Source organism: Symphalangus syndactylus, chromosome 9 (assembly GCF_028878055.3).
Source record: "Symphalangus syndactylus isolate Jambi chromosome 9, NHGRI_mSymSyn1-v2.1_pri, whole genome shotgun sequence".
NCBI classification, from domain to species: domain Eukaryota; kingdom Metazoa; phylum Chordata; class Mammalia; order Primates; family Hylobatidae; genus Symphalangus; species Symphalangus syndactylus.
In genome coordinates this window covers 17594121-17613720 of record NC_072431.2, presented here as the reverse complement: position 1 = coordinate 17613720, position 19600 = coordinate 17594121, and the positions used below count along the sequence as shown (strand labels likewise).

General features: G+C 41.3%; 1 protein-coding gene across 3 annotated transcripts in view; it reads right to left on the bottom strand.

The window, feature by feature from the left end:
- Nucleotides 1-19600, bottom strand: part of SLC25A21 (solute carrier family 25 member 21) — a 516179-nt gene that overhangs the window by 4837 nt on the left and 491742 nt on the right. For all 3 annotated transcript variants that reach the window (XM_055291500.2, XM_055291501.2, XM_055291502.2), the window contains one exon: nucleotides 143-324. In XM_055291500.2, coding sequence (XP_055147475.1) covers nucleotides 143-324 — 182 coding nt within the window. The remainder of the gene's footprint in view (nucleotides 1-142; nucleotides 325-19600) is intronic.

Below are 19600 nucleotides of genomic sequence, written 5' to 3'. Positions count from 1 at the left end.
GTGTGTCATATATTCGCAGAGTTTCTTAGAGACAAGCTCCAGTTAGGAGGACTTACTGGTTCTCATCTAAGTGGAAGGGCAATACGGTTCTAACAATACGTGAGCCTTATACATTTATTAAAATAAGAATGTGTTATGTTACCCTTCTTCCTGATAGACTGTTGCCATTGTTTTAAAACAGGTTCTGTACTTGATCTCTCCAGGAACTGGTTGAGGCCCTTGAATCCTACTTTTGGCAACATCAAAAGGGATGTTAATGACTGAGGCTATTGTCCCCGAGAGAAGACCAATCCCAAATTTTCTCAAAAACTCCAAGGTTGGATCCTAAAAGAAAAGAAGAATAATATAACAGAAAGGGGAGCGGAAGCCCCTAAATCAGTTAAACACTATAAAGCAATATGTATTTAAGCAGAGCATTGCACTCCCGGCACCCTCCTGTTATTCCAGCGGAACACATTAGGATTTCCTAGGCTGGAACTTGTTTTCTTGACAATCCCATTGGCTATGTTTTTACACATGGTCTAAATTGCTGAAGTACACATTTCCTCACACAGGATTTATAAACACAGTTCATAAAGAAAGACTGGTATGGCATATGGGGATGATTTGTATAATTGGGCTTCACAATGTACTTAGTATTACTGTATCAAAACAGGAGAAATCCAAGCACACTATTAGCTAATTGGCCAGAATATTTTACAAATGACAGCAACTTCCACCATGAAGCCTACTAAAATGCTCATTTGTGTGTGGACCCCCAAATGTTAAATTAAATCAAGGCTAATCGCGGTCTGCTGCTATTCCCCGCCAGGTTTTTTGCATTTATTTTCACGTGTAGCTGATCCACTGTACTGAGAAGTGCTAGCTTCCTGTTACTAACAAACCAACTTGGGGCGGCTGCAAAACAGCCTCTGACATTCTGTGCATTATAAACAGTAGTAAGTCACTGGACTAATTGGCTGAAGAATTTACAATCCATTGTTTCGGAATCTTGTTCTTCCTCCACGGCAAAGGAAGAAAAGGAGAAAGAGAGAGCGAGAGTGAGTAAAAGAGAAATACTTCTTCGTTCTGTTAGAATTTAGGCCCTTCACGTTGGTCTGATTTGATTTTCCACTCCTCCCTGCACTGCTTTCTGACATCAAAGTATTTAATTAGGTCTTATGTGGGAGTCACTTTCCTTTGGCCTATTTTTGTGCCCTGTGAGCTCACATTATGATTTGTTATAATGAATTTGCTGGGAAGTTCTCATTATGTTGCCAACCTCAGTTCTGTTTTCAGTCCTCTGTTCTCTGAAGAAAGGTCATATCACATACTATAAGCTGCTGACTCCGACCCCCCACCCTATCTTTTCCCTGCCCTCTCTTTTGATCAATATTTTAGAGGGGTCATCACAGAGGAATAATATAGGGCTGTGCCACAACACTATTTTATCCAGAGGGGAAGCATACCATGCTTCAGGTAAACAAGAAAATTCAGGTCTGAGCATTACATGCTTCCAGCTTCTATGAAAGAAGTAAACTTCTGAGGGCTCTGAAATTTTCAGCTGAACCAAGAGCCAGTTACCATCACAGAAATTCCTATGTGGCTAAATATAAAAAGCAAGGGTTTGGTAATAATTCCTGGATCTGGGCCATACAGGTGCCGGGGAGGTTTAAAGGGATTTGAAAACCAACAGGGTGTTTCAACAGGAAAAACAATGCAGTGATTGCAGTATGAGTGAGGTGTGTTTAAATAATTCCCTCTCCCCCCATTTTTTCTCTTTTACAAGGAGAGAAAAATGCCTTTATGTTACTCCTCTCCATTATGGCACAGAAGCAGAACTGGAGCTCAGGAGGACAGTAAATTCTAGAGCAGCTCTGGTTGTCTGACCTCTGCTAAGTCACTGAATCACCCAGAGCCCAGTGTATCCAAGGGAAGTTTTTAACACCTATCTTACCTCTAAATTGTATCATTTTTCTGAGAAATAAAAACAATAATATAAGTAAAAGTGTTATAAGTGTTGCACAAATCTGGCAGAAAATGAATAGTATTATTATGTAGCCTGTTTTATTTATTTATTTATTTTTTATTATTATACTTCAGGTTTTAGGGTACATGTGCACAATGTGCAGGTTTGTTACATATGTATCCATGTGCCATGTTGTTTTGCTGCACCCATTAACTCATCATTTAGCATTAGGTATATCTCCTAATGCTGTCCCTCCCCCCTCCCCCCACCCCACAACAGTCCCCGGAGTGTGATGTTCCCCTTCCTGTGTCCATGAGTTCTCATTGTTCAATTCCCACCTATGAGTGAGAACATGCGATGTTTGGTTTTTTGTCCTTGTGATAGTTTATTGAGAATGATGTTTTCCAGTTTCATCCATGTCCCTACAAAGGACATGAGCTCATCATTTTTTATGGCTGCATAGTATTCCATGGTGTATATATGCCACATTTTCTTAATCCAGTCTATCGTTGTTGGACATTTGGGTTGGTTCCAAGTCTTTGCTATTGTGAATAGTGCCGCAATAAACATACGTGTGCATGTGTCTTTATAGCAGCATGATTTATAGTCCTTTGGGTATATAGCCAGTAATGGGATGGCTGGGTCAAATGGTATTTCTAGTTCTAGATCCCTGAGGAATCGCCACACTGACTTCCACAATGGTTGAACTAGTTTACAGTCCCACCAACAGTGTAAAAGTGTTCCTATTTCTCCACATCCTCTCCAGCACCTGTTGTTTCCTGACTTTTTAATGATGGCCATTCTAACTGGTGTGAGATGGTATCTCATTGTGGTTTTGATTTGCATTTCTCTGATGGCCAGTGATGATGAGCATTTTTTCATGTGTTTTTTGGCTGCATAAATGTCTTCTTTTGAGAAGTGTCTGTTCATGTCCTTCGCCCACTTTTTGATGGGGTTGTTTGTTTTTTTCTTGTAAATTTGTTTGAGTTCATTGTAGATTCTGGATATTAGCCCTTTGTCAGATGAGTAGGTTGCAAAAATTTTCTCCCATTCTGTAGGTTGCCTGTTCACTCTGATGGTAGTTTCTTTTGCTGTGCAGAAGCTCTTTAGTTTAATTAGATCCCATTTGTCAATTTTGGCTTTTGTTGCCATTGCTTTTGGTGTTATGTAGCCTGTTTTCTAAAGATGCAAAACATTCTGTGAAAAGATGCTTTCTTGAAATCCCCGTGACATTGCCAAGCTCTCTTTCTTTTTCAATTAAGGACAAGAATGGATATGATGATTTGTATACACGTTGTCCTTCTGGGAAGTTTGGGAGACTGGCTGATGTGTTTGCTGAGGACCAGAGTTGGGGATGGAAGGTGAACAAAGAGACTCAATGATGGTCATTGTGCTTGAAACATGGCATTGGAAACCAAAAGCTTAGGTCTCCAGGCCATCATATCATAGTGTTCACTAGCAGGAGTAAGTGTCTACCTTTGTTTGTATTTATTTATTTGAGATGGAGTCTCACTCTGTTGCCCAGGCTGGAGTGCAGTGGCAGGATCTTGGCTCACAGCAACCTCCACCTCCTCGGTTCAGTTGATTTTCCTGCCTCAGCCTCCTGAGTAGCTGGGATTACAGATGTGTGCCACCATGCCCAGCTAATTTTTTGTATTTTCAGTAGAGATGGGGTTTCACCACGTTGGCCAGGCTGCTCTCAAACTGCTGACCTCAGGTGATTTGCCTGCCTTGGCCTCCCAAAGTGTTGGGATTACAGCCATGAGCCACCATGCCCGGCCCACCTTTGTTTTTTATACATTTCCCAGCACAACAGTAAGATCCCACAGTGGTTCCCCAATCCAGCTGTGCTTCAGAATCATCTGGCAATTTTACAAAATACAGATGCCTGAGTCCTGCTGCAGACCCATCTCGGGGGTGAGAAGAAGGTGCCTGCAAGTTGTTTAAAAAGCTCTCCAGGGCTCCTAAGGCTGCCAGATAAGGACCCAAGTCTAGCAATCAGTGATTTTGATGTTCCACACTGGCAAAGCAGATGGTCAGTTGCTACCCCTGTGGGCACTCCAGGGAGGAAAAGAATTTGCTTGGGATGGCCATGAGGCTATCCCTGACCAGCAGCTTCTGGGCCAGTAGTCAGTTTCTTCCTTGACCACACAGCCTGCTTGAATCCAGCATCCCAGACTGGGCTTGTGTGTGTGAGGACAACCCTCTCAGCTAGCCTCTGCTTTCTTTGTCACGTGCCACTAGCCATCCTCCAATGAATGCAGCATCTCAGATGCCTCTCCCGTTCATCCTCTCCTGGCCACTGCCACCTCTCTGGCTTTAGATCAAGTTCCCGTTACCTTTACCAAGTCTTGCTTCCTTCCTGCCTGCTAGGATCTATTCTTCACAGTGATATCAGGGTTCTCTTTTTAGAAAAACAGATTTGCTTTTGGTATCTCCCTACTCAAAGACCCTCCATACTTCCTGGATGCACAGAGAATAAAGACAAACTGTCTCACTTGGCCATTGATTTCTTTCCCACACCCACAATATGCTTCCAACTTATCCTTCTAGCTTCCACTTCTACACCCTACCCTGAATCCATACTATGGTCACACTGGTTAATTCATAATTACTCAAATATACCAAGCACTTTCCCAACTCCATGCTTTTCTTCAAATGATTCCTGCAGCCTAGATTGTCTTTCTCCATCATATTCACCTATAGCAATCTCACTGCCCTTTAAGGTCCTGCTTAAATCCCACTAACCCAAGAAAGTTTTACAGATCCCCTGTCAAAATTGATTTATCCTCTCCCCTACTCCCGAGATACTGTCTGAACAATAGTCCTCACCTTTGCTATGGCCCACTTAGTGTTTAGTGTATTTTTGCATGTATCTCTCTTCCATGCATGGCTGTGAGTCTGCACAGCATAGGAGCATGCGTTACTCCTCTTCGTGTCACCTGTTTTGCAGAGTACACTGTAGGTGCTAAATAAACTAAGATGCTCGGAGCTGAAGAAAGCAAGTTGAGTGGGGCTGTCCCCTCTACCCAGACCCCTGTTACCCCTGTGGATGCCTTTGCAAGCCCCTGGGCGGTACACAGGCAGCATCAGGATGGCTGCCTGCCGCCTTCGGTCCTACCGCCCCACCTCCAGCAGCCGAGAACCCTACATTTCCAGCCTTTCTCTTGGCCTTCTCTCTTCCCACAAGCACCTCACTCCAGGTTAAAACATGCCTTCCCCAGCTCACAGAAGAGGTAACAATTTTAATAAAAATAAACATCGATTGAAATACATATTTTGTGCCAGATACTGCTAAGTGCAAATGTCTAAGCATTACATCTGTTAATCTTCACAACCTTTGAGGTACGAACTATTATTATTATTCCTATTTTACAAATGAGTTAACTGAAAGGTTAAGAAGGGATTTTTTTGTTACATCCGAGTGAACACAAGACTTTGCCTCAAGGCATAGTTTTTCTTCTTATACTCCTAAGAGTTAATGGGTGGGTTGGTGGGGGAGGTGTCTAAGAACCTTCTGAAATTCTAAGCAATACTTCTGTATTAGTACGTTTTCACGCTGCTGATAAAGATATACCTGAGATTGGGCAATTTACAAAAGAAAGAGGTTTAACTGGACTTACAGTTCCACATGGCTGGGGAGGCCTCACAATCATGGTGGAAGGCAAGGAAGAGCAAGTCACATCTTACGTGGATGGCAGCAGGCAAAAAAAAAGAGCGTGGGCAGAGAAACTCCCGTGTTTAAAACCATCGGCCTTCCTGAAACCCATTCACTATCACGAGAACAGCATGGGAAAACCCGCCCCCATGATTCAACCATCTCCCACTGGGTCCCTCCTACAACCTGTGGGAATTATGGGAACTATAAGATGAGATTTGGGTGGGGACACAAAGCCAAACCATATCAGCTTCTGTGTCTGTGTAGATGAGCTTTCCTGGGGAGTGTGTCTGTTGATTTTATTAGGCTTATAAAAGCTTGAAAACAATTTCATGAGACCGTTTTCCCTGCCAATATATTTATGAAGTAAGGAAAGGGCAGTGCAGGGTTGAAAGCAAAGAGGCTGGCCGGGCGCAGTGGCTCACGCTTGTAATTCCAGCATTTTGGGAGGCTGAGGTGGGCGGATCACAAGGTCAGGAGATCGAGACCATGGTGAAACCCCATCTCTACTAAAAATACAAAAAATTAGCTGGGCGTGGTGGCGGGTGCCTGTAGTCCCAGCTACTCAGAGAGGCTGAGGCAGGAGAATGGCATGAACCCGGGAAGCAGAGCTAGCAGTGAGCCGAGACTGCGCCACTGCACTCCAGCCTGGGTGACAGAGTGACACTGTGTCTCAAAAAAAAAAAAGAGGCTAAAAATAGGAAGCCCTAATTTCCCCAGGGGTTCTCAGGCAATCCACCTAAGTGAAATGATTTCCACACACATTCCTGCTCTGGAGTCCAGTTACTCACATCTCAAGCATATCCATGAACTCTGTGATTCTCAAAGTGTGTTCCCCACACCACCACCATCAGCACTATGTGAGAACTTATTAGAAATCAAAATTGAGGTTCCACCCAAGACCAGTGAATCTGGGAATGGAGCCCAGCTACAGCGATCTGTTTGAGCAAGTCCTCCAAATTATTCTGATGGATGGTAAAGTCTGAGAACCACTGCTTAATTAAGTTGATCATTCACCCTCTTTGGATCCTTGGGCTGGATAATTAATGCTCTAAGATTCATCTTAATCATTGACCCTAAGGGGCTCTGGATGTGTTGGGAAGCATTTTGAATGTTTCCTTGGTGGAAACACGGGTTGTTTCTTCAAGGCTGCACAACTGAAGGCAATGATATTAACTCTGTTCAACCTCTCCTATCCTTAGCTCAGTCCAAAGCCAGAATGGCTATCAGTGGGGTCACCTGACCTGAGTGATACCTGTCTCATAGTTTGAGTGGGTCACTGTGTACTGGCTAGCAGCAAGTACAGCATTTCTGCTGATAACCATAATAATAAGTAACAAGGAAATTAATAGCAAAAGTAAATAGCAACAAAAAATGCTATACATGTTATAATATTTGTATTTTTTCATACTATTATGAGTAATAATGATGTAATAATAATAATATTTATTGCCAGGCACAATGTCATGTGCAAAAAGTGTATACAAAATGTATATATGATATAACAAACCCTATGAGTTAGGCATATAACACCATTTTACAGGTAAGGACATGAGACTTAAAAAGTTAAGTCAGTTGTCCAAGATCACACTGCTTGTAAGAGGTGGAGCCTGGATTTCAGCCCAGCTCCTTCCGACTCCCAAGCCTATGTTTCTTAACCATTATGTCATATTGCTTCTTGTGACTGATTCATTCATTGTGAATCCAGCCAAAAAAGATTTATTGGGTGTCTGTATATATCCAGTCCTACACTGGGTGCTAGAGTTGGGTATGAAGGTAAATGGTCCAGAGAGGGGACTGGGAGTGGGTGTCTAAGCAACTATTCTGGTTTAATGTGATTAGTACTGAAGTGGGGGTGTGAAAAAATGGAGGGCAAACATACAGTATGGAGAGGAAATTGCTCCTGGGATTTCACTGAGTCCTGTAAGATGATATCTAGCTTCTGCCTCTTAAAGCTTGGCCAGTCGTTAGCTGTTAAGGAAGTCAACAGAAGACATATTATTATAGTGAGTCACCATATTACCTGAATGGCTAGCTCTCTGAATTGAGAATCACATGACCTGGAGTATCGTTTTGCCTTTTTCCATTAATTTGTTTTAAAAACTGGAGCAAGAAGATGAGAATGAGAAGACACTCACTGTGAGTCAGGTACTGGGTTAAGCCCTTTGTATATTTAAGCCCCACAACACCCCCTGAGGAGACTAGGTACCTGAGCCATACAGAAATTTCCTACCTTACAAACGGATATAATCTTGAATTAATGAAAAGAGAGCTAAAGTTCTATTATTTAGAAGTGAAGAAGCCAAAGTATTGGGGACTCTGAGACTGCCACATGTCAACCAGTTTTAGAGACATGTACACTTGCCTCTCAGGGCTGCACCCTAATTCAACATGCAAGGAGATCACCTCTTAGGCCAAGATAAGACTTAAGTGACAGAAAATAAAAATCCCAGAATCACAAGACTAGGAGTGAATTCAGAATGCCACCTAGCCTAAGTCAAGTATTTTGAATGGATCACACATAAATTATGTAAATGAATATTAATATTGATGAAAAATCTATTATGTTATTAAAAATTTCCAACTTAATTCCATAATTAGCTCCAACTGTCACCAGTTAGGAACTGTTTCTTGTACTTAATTGATGTTCCTCACCAATAAGCCTAAACCATTTTGCTCCAACACTTTGCTCAATTGCAAGGGCAAGCAACTGTTAACTACTCTTGATGTAATTCACTGGAATTTAAAAACTGTTATTGACTTTGAGAGGCCAAGGCAGGAGGATAGCTTGAAGCCAGGAGTTTGAGACCAGCCTTGGCAATATAGTGAGACTGTCTTTAGAAAAATTAAAAATAAAAATAAAAACAAAATCTCTCTGTTACTGTAATAGCCTTTTAATTCCAGTACACTTTAAAAAAGTTCCTTTTAAATATTTATTTATAAGTGGTATGTATTATTTCCTCATCTATGGATCTTTTCCTCTAAATATTTTCTGGTTTTTCTTATAAATCATGTGATATAACTAAACTGGAGCTGAGTAGTCTGAAATATTAATGAATATTGCATGCATTGACTTTATTCTGTGATAATAATATGGAAAACAATTCATGCAGGTTTTAAAAATGGTTTAATTCCCTTGCAAACATTTTAAGGCTGAAATTAATATTTCCATTCACAAATGAGAAAACTGAGACAGAGAGAAGGTATAAGTTTGCCAAAGACACATGGCTAACTAGTAAATACTGGAATTGAGAATTAACATCAGGTTTTCTTGCTAGAATTCTCTGGCTGTTTCCATCACACTGTGTGATCTTTTTGTGAGTGCACAGCTGAAGAGATGTGTTTACCAGCCCCTCTTCAGGGAGATCAATGAGTTTCTCTGACAGAACATATTATTTATAGACTCTTTGTGACCTAACAAGAGACATCAAGAAGTGATCCCAAAACGCTGGCGGCTGTGACGTCCCACAACCTCTAAAAATTCAACATCAGAAACATGATCATATGACTCAAAACAGTTAACACCCTACATATTTGTAGCTAATTTAACCATATAGTCCAAACTATACAGCCAAGAGCTAAAGACAACATAAGTAATTTAAGGCAATGGCACTTGAGGAGATAAAATATGTCCATTGAAAGAGGCATATGCCTCCCCTTTTACCTTTCCTGGCGTGGGCTCTGACATCTGGCTTCGTTAGCTGGCCAGCTGGCTGCTAGCTTGATAAACAGAAACATCGCCCATCTCAGAGGTCTTTGTGATTAGGGTCTGGGGTCTTTAAGAAGGCGTTTCACCCAGGGATATGCCAGAAGGAGGAGGTTAAGGAAGATGAGAAAGCAGGATTTGTCAGCCAGTGAGGAGTGGGGGTGATGAGGGACACAGGGCAGGAAGCCTGCTTCTCTGCAAAAGGCAAGGTTGAGTAGAGGACAGCAATGGGGCTTTTCATTTAAGGGAACTCAGCATTAAAATCTAATCTTAGAATCTTCCCACCTCATGTCAGCCCAAATCACATTTTCTTTGATCTCTGCAATTAAGTCACCCTTTAATTCCTCCTGGTACTGCACCAAATAGGGTGGTCCTACAAGGAGTTACATGATTTTGGGGGTATCACAAAAGTATTTCTTTGCAGAACTCAATTCTGTGACTCATTCCCATGCCCTCTGTAGCACATCACTATCACAATAGGTGAAGTGGAGGTTGCAACGCAGTCCTTCATTTCCTTAAGGCTGCAAGCTGGAGGTGGTACCTACATGAAGCTCACGATGGATCCCTTCATGAAGGAACTGCAGAAGATTTACGTAGTAAATACATTTTTGAAAATTTCATTTTTTTGAATCATTTTGCACACCTTAATTTCAGAAAATCACTTAAAAATTTCCCATTTTATCCTGCTGAACAAGGCACTGAATGGAGGATGGATGAGAGCGTGGTTAGAGGGATTCTCCTCTGGCTAAACAGAAGGGCTCTGCTGTGAAAGATGTGAACATATGGTAGCCCGAAGAAAGGTTGGATGAACATGGGAGAAAATGTGGAAGGCTTGCTCAATGGATCTGCTGCTGACAGGTTGGGAGGGGAAGCTAGGATGACAGATGAGAGACTCAACATTAAAAATTATCATCATGGACTTTAGCACTAGACTGAACCTACAAGATTAAATTTAAGCATAGTGAATGTAAAATTTTGAATTTAGACAACTACACAAGTTTAAGATGAGGGAGATGACTTGATTATAGTTCATGTAATCTAGGGATTTTAATTGATCATAAAGATTTATACATATCACATATCTAGTTTTTTTATTTTTTATTTTTATTTATTTTTATTTTATTTTATTTTATTTATTTTTTATTTTTATTATTATACCTTAGGTTTTAGGGTACATGTGCACAATGTGCAGGTTTGTTACATATGTATCCATGTGCCATGTTGATTTCCTGCACCCATTAACTCGTCATTTAGCATTAGGTGTATCTCCTAATGCTGTCCCTCCCCCCTCCCCCAACCCCACAACAGTCCCCAGAGTGTGATGTTCTCCTTCCTGTGTCCATGAGTTCTCATTGTTCAATTCCCACCTATGAGTGAGAACATGCGGTGTTTGGTTTTTTATCCTGGCGATAGTTTACTGAGAATGATGGTTTCCAGTTTCATCCATGTCCCTACAAAGGACATGAACTCATCATTTTTTATGGCTGCATAGTATTCCATGGTGTATATGTGCCGCATTTTCTTAATCCAGTCTATCGTTGTTGGACATTTGGGTTGGTTCCAAGTCTTTGCTATTGTGAATAGTGCCGCAATAAACATACGTGTGCATGTGTCTTTATAGCAGCATGATTTATAGTCCTTTGGGTATATACCCAGTAATGGGATGGCTGGGTCAAATGGTATTTCTAGTTCTAGATCCCTGAGGAATTGCCACACTGACTTCCACATTAAGACAGGCTCTTGTTTTGTCGCCTAGCCTGGAGTGCAGTGGTGCAATCTTAGCACACTGTAACCACAACCTCCTGGGCTCAAGCCATCCTCCCACCTCAGCTTCCCGAGTAGCTGGACTACAGGTGTGAGCCAGCATGCCTGACTAATTTTTTAATTAAAAAAAAATGTTTTGGAGAGACAGAGTCTCACTATGTTGCCTAGGCTGGTCGTGAATAAATAAAAAAAAATCAGCCCCACAAAAGTTCCACCAAAAATTTTTTTTAAATTACTATTATACTTTAAATTCTAGGGTACATGTGCACAATGTGCAGGTTTGATACATAGTGTCATGTGTATAAATGTGTCATAGTATACATGTGTCATGTTGGTTTGCTGCACCCATCAACTCATCATTTACATTAGGTATTTCTCCTAATGCTATCTCTCCCCCAGCCCCCCATCCCCCAACAGGCCTCAGTGTGTGATGTTCCCTACCCTGTGTCCAAGTGATCTCATTGTTCAATTCACACCTATGAGTGAGAACATGCGGTGTTTGGTTTTCTGTCCTTGTGATAGTTTGCTCAGAATGATGGTTTCCAGCTTCAACCATGTCCCTGCAAAGGACATGAACTCATCCCTTTTTATGGCTGCATAGTATTCCATGCTGTATATGTGACACATTTTCTTTTTTTTTTTTTTTGGATAAATATCATAAGGCATTTTATTGTGAAATTGGTATCTATATGTATTTTTTTTTTTATTATACTTTAGGTTTTAGGGTACATGTGCACAATGTGCAGGTTTGTTACATATGTATCCATGTGCCATGTTGATTTCCTGCACCCATTAACTCGTCATTTAGCATTAGGTATATCTCCTAATGCTGTCCCTCCCCCCTCCCCCCACCCCACAACAGTCCCCAGAGTGTGATGTTCCCCTTCCTGTGTCCATGAGTTCTCATTGTTCAATTCCCACCTATGAGTGAGAACATGCGGTGTTTGGTTTTTTGTCCTTGCGATAGTTTACTGAGAATGATGTTTTCCAGTTTCATCCATGTCCCTACAAAGGACACGAACTCATCATTTTTTATGGCTGCATAGTATTCCATGGTGTATATGTGCCACATTTTCTTAATCCAGTCTATCGTTGTTGGACATTTGGGTTGGTTCCAAGTCTTTGCTATTGTGAATAGTGCCACAATAAACATACGTGTGCATGTGTCTTTATAGCAGCATGATTTATAGTCCTTTGGGTATATACCCAGTAATGGGATGGCTGGGTCAAATGGTATTTCTAGTTCTAGATCCCTGAGGAATCGCCACACTGACTTCCACAATGGTTGAACTAGTTTACAGTCCCACCAACAGTGTAAAAATGTTCCTATTTCTCCACATCCTCTCCAGCACCTGTTGTTTCCTGATTTTTTAATGATGGCCATTCTAACTGGTGTGAGATGGTATCTCACTGTGGTTTTGATTTGCATTTCTCTGATGGCCAGTGATGATGAGCATTTCTTCATGTCTTTTTTGGCTGCATAAATGTCTTCTTTTGAGAAGTGTCTGTTCATGTCCTTTGCCCACTTTTTGATGGGGTTGTTTTTTTCTTGTAAATTTGTTTGAGTTCATTGTAGATTTTGGATATTAGCCCTTTGTCAGATGAGTAGGTTGCAAAAATTTTCTCCCATTCCGTAGGTTGCCTGTTCACTCTGATGGTAGTTTCTTTTGCTGTGCAGAAGCTCTTTATTTTAATTAGATCCCATTTGTCAATTTTCGCTTTTGTTGCCATTGCTTTTGGTGTTTTAGACATGAAGTCCTTGCCCATGCCTATGTCCTGAATGGTATTGCCTAGGTTTTCTTGTAGGATTTTAATGGTTTTAGGTCTAACATGTAAGTCTTTAATCCATCTTGAATTAATTCTTGCATAAGGTGTAAGGAAGGGATCCAGTTGCAGCTTTCTACATATGGCTAGCGAGTTTTCCCAGCACCATTTATTAAATAGGGAATCCTTTCCCCATTTCTTGTTTTTGTCAGGTTTGTCAAAGATCAGATAGTTGTAGCTATGCGGCATCATTTCTGAGGGCTCTGTTCTGTTCCATTGATCTATGTCTCTGTTGTGGTACCAGTACCATGCTGTTTTGGTTACTGTAGCCTTGTAGTATAGTTTAAAGTCAGGTAGCGTGATGCCTCCAGCTTTGTTCTTTTGGCTTAGGATTGACTTGGCAATGCGGGCTCTTTTTTGGTTCCATATGAACTTTAAAGTAGTTTTTTCCAATTCTTTGAAGAAAGTCATTGGTAGCTTGATGGGGATGGCATTGAATCTATAAATTACCTTGGGCAGTATGGCCATTTTCACGATATTGATTCTTCCAACCCATGAGCATGGAATGTTCTTCCATTTGTTTGTATCCTCTTTTATTTCATTGAGCAGTGGTTTGTAGTTCTCCTTGAAGAGGTCCTTCACATCCCTTGTAAGTTGGATTCCTAGGTATTTTATTCTCTTTGAAGCAATTGTGAATGAGGGTTCACTCATGATTTGGCTCTCTGTTTGTCTGTTATTGGTGTACAAGAATGCTTGTGATTTTTGTACATTGATTTTGTATCCTGAGACTTTGCTGAAGTTGCTAATCAGCTTAAGGAGATTTTGGGCTGAGACGATGGGGTTTTCTAGATATACAGTCATGTCATCTGCAAACAGGGACAATTTGACTTCCTCTTTTCCTAATTGAATACCCTTTATTTCCTTCTCCTGCCTGATTGCTCTGGCCAGAACTTCCAGCACTATGTTGAATAGGAGCAGTGAGAGAGGGCATCCCTGTCTTGTGCCAGTTTTCAGAGGGAATGCTTCCAGTTTTTGACCATTCAGTATGATATTGGCTGTGGGTTTGTCGTAGATAGCTCTTATTATTTTGAGATACGTCCCATCAATTCCTGATTTATTGAGAGTTTTTAGCATGAAGGGTTGTTGAATTTTGTCAAAGGCCTTTTCTGCATCTATTGAGATAATCATGTGGTTTTTGTCGTTGGTTCTGTTTATACGCTGGATTACATTTATTGATTTGCGTATGTTGAACCAGCCTTGCATCCCAGGGATGAAGCCCACTTGATTATGGTGGATAAGCTTTTTGATGTGCTGCTGGATTCAGTTTGCCAGTATTTTATTGAGGATTTTTGCATCAATGTTCATCAAGGATATTGGTCTAAAATTCTCTTTTTCGGTTATGTCTCTGCCAGGCTTTGGTATCAGGACGATGCTGGCTTCATAAAATGTGTTAGGGAGGATTCCCTCTTTTTCTATCGATTGGAATAGTTTCAGAAGGAATGGTACCAGTTCCTCCTTGTACCTCTGGTAGAATTCAGCTGTCAATCCATCAGGTCCTGGACTCTTTTTGGTTGGTAAGCTATTGATTATTGCCACAATTTCAGAGCCTATTATTGGTCTATTCAGAGATTCAACTTCTTCCTGATTTAGTCTTGGGAGGGTGTATTTGTTGAGGAATTTATCCATTTCTTCTAGATTTTCTAGTTTATTTGCATAGAGGTGTTTGTAGTATTCTCTGATGGTAGATTGTATTTCTGTGGGATCAGTGGTGATATCCTCTTTTTCATTTTTTATTGCATCTATTTGATTCTTCTCTCTTTTCTTCTTTATTAGTCTTGCTAGCGGTCTATCAATTTTGTTGATCTTTTCAAAAAACCAGCTCCTGGATTCATTAATTTTTTGAAGGGTTTTTTGTGTCTCTATTTCCTTCAGTTCTGCTCTGATTTTAGTTATTTCTAGCCTTCTGCTAGCTTTTGAATGTGTTTGCTCTTGCTTTTCTAGTTCTTTTAATTGTGATGTTAGGGTGTCAATTTTGGATCTTTCCTGCTTTCTCTTGTGGGCATTTAGTGCTATAAATTTCCCTCTACACACTGCTTTGAACGTGTCCCAGAGATTCTGGTATGTTGTGTCTTTGTTCTCGTTGGTTTCAAAGAACATCTTTATTTCTGCCTTCATTTCATTATGTACCCAATAGTCATTCAGGAGCAGGTTGTTCAGTTTCCATGTAGTTGAGCGGTTTTGACTGAGTTTCTTAATCCTGAGTTCTAGTTTGATTGCACTGTGGTCTGAGAGACAGTTTGTTATAATTTCTGTTCTTTTCCATTTGCTGAGGAGAGCTTTACTTCCAACTATGTGGTCAATTTTGGAATAGGTGTGGTGTGGTGCTGAAAACAATGTATGTTCTGTTGATTTGGGGTGGAGAGTTCTGTAGATGTCTATTAGGTCCACTTTATGTAGAGCTGAGTTCAATTCCTGGATATCCTTGTTAACTTTCTGTCTCGTTGATCTGTCTAATGTTGACAGTGGGGTGTTAAAATCTCCCATTATTATTGTGTGGGAGTTTAAGTCCCTTTGTAGGTCACTCAGGACATGCTTTATGAATCTGGGTGCTCCTGTGTTGGGTGCATATATATTTAGGATAGTTAGCTCTTCTTGTTGAATTGATCCCTTTACCATTATGTAATGGCCTTCTTTGTCTCTTTTGATCTTTGTTGGTTTAAAGTCTATTTTATCAGAGACTAGGATTGCAACCCCTGCCTTTTTTTGTTTTCCAGTTGCTTGATAGACCTTCCTCCATCCCTTTATTTTGAGTCTATGTGTATCTCTGCACGTGAGATGGGTTTCCTGAATACAGCACACTGATGGGTCCTGACTCTTTATCCAGTTTGCCAGTCTGTGTCTTTTAATTGGATCATTTAGCCCATTTACATTTAAAGTTAATATTGTTATGTGTGAATCTGATCCTGTCATTATGATGTTAGTTGGTTATTTTGCTCGTTAGTTGATGCAGTTTCTTCCTAGCCTCGACGGTCTTTACAATTTGGCATGTTTTTGCAGTGGCTGGTACCGGTTGTTCCTTTCCATGTTTAGTGCTTCCTTCAGGAGCCCTTTTAGGGCAGGCCTGGTGGTGACAAAATCACTCAGCGTTTGCTTGTCTGTAAAGTATTTTATTTCTCCCTCACTTATGAAGCTTAGTTTGGCTGGATATAAAATTCTGGGTTGAAAATTCTTTTCTTTAAGAATGTTGAATATCGGCCCCCACTCTCTTCTGGCTTGTAGAGTTTCTGCTGAGAGATCAGCTGTTAGTCTGATGGGCTTCCCTTTGTGGGTAACCTGACCTTTCTCTCTGGCTGCCCTTAACCTTTTTTCCTTCATTTCAACTTTGGTGAATCTGACAATTATGTGTCTTGGAGTTGCTCTTCTCGAGGAGTATCTTTGTGGCGTTCTCTGTATTTCCTGAATCTGAATTTTGGCCTGCCTTGCTAGATTGGGGAAGTTCTCCTGGATAATATCCTGCAGAGTGTTTTCCAACTTGGTTCCATTCTCCCCGTCATTTTCAGGTATACCAATCAGACGTAGGTTTGGTCTTTTCACATAGTCCCAAATTTCTTGGAGGCTTTGTTCATTTCTTTTTATTCTTTTTTCTCTAAACTTCCCTTCTCTCTTCATTTCATTCATTTCATCTTCCATCAGCGATACCCTTTCTTCCAGTTGATTGCATCTGCTACTGAGGCTTCTGCAATCTTCGCGTAGTTCTCAAAACTTGGCTTTCAGCTCCATCAGCTCGTTTAAGCCCTTCTCTCCATTGGTTATTCTAGTTATCCATTCTTCTAATTTTTTTTAAAAGTTTTTAACTTCTTTGCTATTGTTTTGAATTTCCTCTCGTAGCTCAGAGTAGTTTGATCATCTGAAGGCTTCTCTCAACTCATCAAAGTCATCCTCCATCCAGCTTTGTTCCGTTGCTGGTGAGGAACTGCGTTCCTTTGGAGGAGGAGAGGTACTCTGCTTTTTAGAGTTTCCAGTTTTTCTGCTCTGTTTTTTCCCCATCTTTGTGGTTTTATCTACTTTTTGTCTTTGATGATGGTGATGTACAGATGGGTTTTTGGTGTGGATGTCCTTTCTGTTTGTTAGTTTTCCTTCTACCAGACAGGACCCTCAGCTGCAGGTCTGTTGGAGTTTACTAGAGGTCCACTCCAGACCCTGTTTGGCTGGGTGTCAGCAGCGGTGGCTGCAGAACAGCGGATTTTCGTGAGACCACAAATTCAGCTGTCTGATAGTTCCTCTGGAAGTTTTGTCTCAGAGGAGTACCTGGCTGAATGAGGTGTCAGTCTGTCCCTACTGGGGGGGTGCCTCCCAGTTAGGCTGCTCAGGGGTGAGGGACCCACTTTAGGAGGCAGTCTGTCTGTTCTCAGATCTCCAGCTGCGTGCTGGGAGAACCACTACTCTCTTCAAAGCTGTCAGTCAGACAGGGACATTTAAGTCTGTGGAAGTTCCTGCTGAGTTTTTGTTTGTCTGTGCCCTGCCCCCAGAGGTGGAGCCTACAGAGGCAGGCAGGCCTCCTTGAGCTGTGGTGGGCTCCACCCAGTTCGAGCTTCCTGGCTGCTTTGTTTACCTAAGCAAGCCTGGGCAATGGCGGGCGCCCCTCCCCCAGCCTCGCCGCCGCCTTGCAGCTTGATCTCAGACTGCTGTGCTAGCAATCAGGGAGACTCCATGGGCATAGGACCCTCCGAGCCAGGTGCAGGACACAAACTCCTAGTGTGCCGTTTTCCAGGCCCGTTGGAAAAGCGCAGTATTAGGATGGGAGTGACCCGATATTCCAGGTGCCGTCTGTTTCCCCTTTCTTTGACTAGGAAAGGGAACTCCCTGACCCCTTGCGCTTCCCGAGTGAGGCAATGCCTCGCCCTGCTTCGGCTCGTGCACAGTGCGCTTCACCGACTGTCCTGCACCCACTGTTTGGCACTCCCTAGTGAGATGAAACCGGTACCTCAAGCAGAAATGCCAAAATCACCTGTCTTCTGTGTCGCTCGGGCTGGGAGCTGGAGACCCAAGCTGTTCCTATTCGGCCATCTTGGCTCCACCGACACATTTTCTTAATGCAGTCTATCATTGATGGACATTTGGGTTGGTTCCAAGTCTTTGCTATTGTGAATAGTGCTGCAATAAACATATGTGTGCATGTGTCTTTATAGCAGCATGATTTATAATCCTTTAGGTATATACCCAGTAATAAGATGGCTGGGTCAAATGGTAATTCTAGTACTAGATCCTTGAGGAATTGCCACTGTCTTCCACAATGGTTGAACTAATTTACACTCCCAACAGTGTAAAAGCATTCCTATTTCTCCACATCCTTTCCAGCATCTGTTGTTTCCTGACTTTTTAATGATTTCCATTCTAACTGGTGTGAGATGGTATCTCATTGTGATTTTGATTTGCATTTCTCTGATGGCCAGTGATGATGAGCATTTTTTCATGTATCTGTTGGCTGCATAGATGTCTTCTTCTGAGAAGTGTCTGTTCATATCCTTTGCCCACTTTTTGATGGGGTTGTTTTTTTCTTGTAAATTTGTTTGAGTTCTTTGTAGATTCTGGATATTAGCCCTTTGTCAGATGGGTGGATTGCAAAAATTTTCTCCCATTCTGTAGGTTGCCTGTTCTCTCTGATGGTAGTTTCTTTTGCCATGCAGAAGCTCTTTCATTTAATTAGATCCCATTTGTCTCTTTTGGCTTTTCTTGCCATTGCTTTTGGTGTTTTAGTCATGAAGTCCTTGCCCATGCCTATGTCCTGAATGGTATTGCCTATGTTTTCTTGTAGGATTTTAATGGTTTTAGGTCTAACATGTAAGTCTTTAATCCATCTTGAATTAATTTTTGTATAAGGTGTAAGGAAGAGATCCAGTTTCAGCTTTCTACATATGGCTAGCCTGTTTTCCCAGCACCATTTATTAAATAGGGAATCCTCTCGTTTTTGTCAGGTTTGTCAAAGATCAGATGGTTGTAGATGTGTGGTGTTTTTTCTGAGGCCTCTGTTCTCTTCCACTGTTTTGGTACCAGTACCATGCTGTTTTGGTTACTGTAGCCTTGTAGTATAGTTTGAAGTCAGGTAGCATGATGCCTCCAGCTTTGTTCTTTTGGCTTAGGATTATCTTGGCAATGTGGGCTCTTTTTTGGTTCCATATGAACTTTAAACTTTTCCAATTCTCTGAAGAAAGTCATTGGTAGCTTGATGGGGATGGCATTGAATCTATAAATTACCTTGGGCAGTATGGCCATTTTCACGATATTGATTCTTCCTATCCATCAGCATGGAATATTCTTCCATTTGTTTGTGTCCTCTTTTATTTCATTGAGCAGTGGTTTGTAGTTCTCCTTGAAGAGGTCCTTCACATCCCTTGTAAGTTGGATTCCTCGGTATTTTATTCTCTTTGAAGCAATTGTGAATGGGAGTTCACTCATGATTTGGCTGTTTGTCTGTGATTGGTGTACAAGAATGCTTGTGATTTTTGCACATTGATTTTGTATCCTGAGACTTTGCTGAAGTTGCTTATCAGCTTAAGGAGATTTTGGGCTGAGACAATGGGGTTTTCTAGATATACAATCATGTCATCTGCAAACAGACAATTTGACTTCCTGTCTTTCTATTTGAGTACCCTTTATTTCCTTCTCTTGCCAGATTGCCCTGGTCAGAACTTCCAACACTATGTTGAACAGGAGTGGTGACAGAGGGCATCCTTGTCTTGTGCTGGTTTTCAAAAGGAAT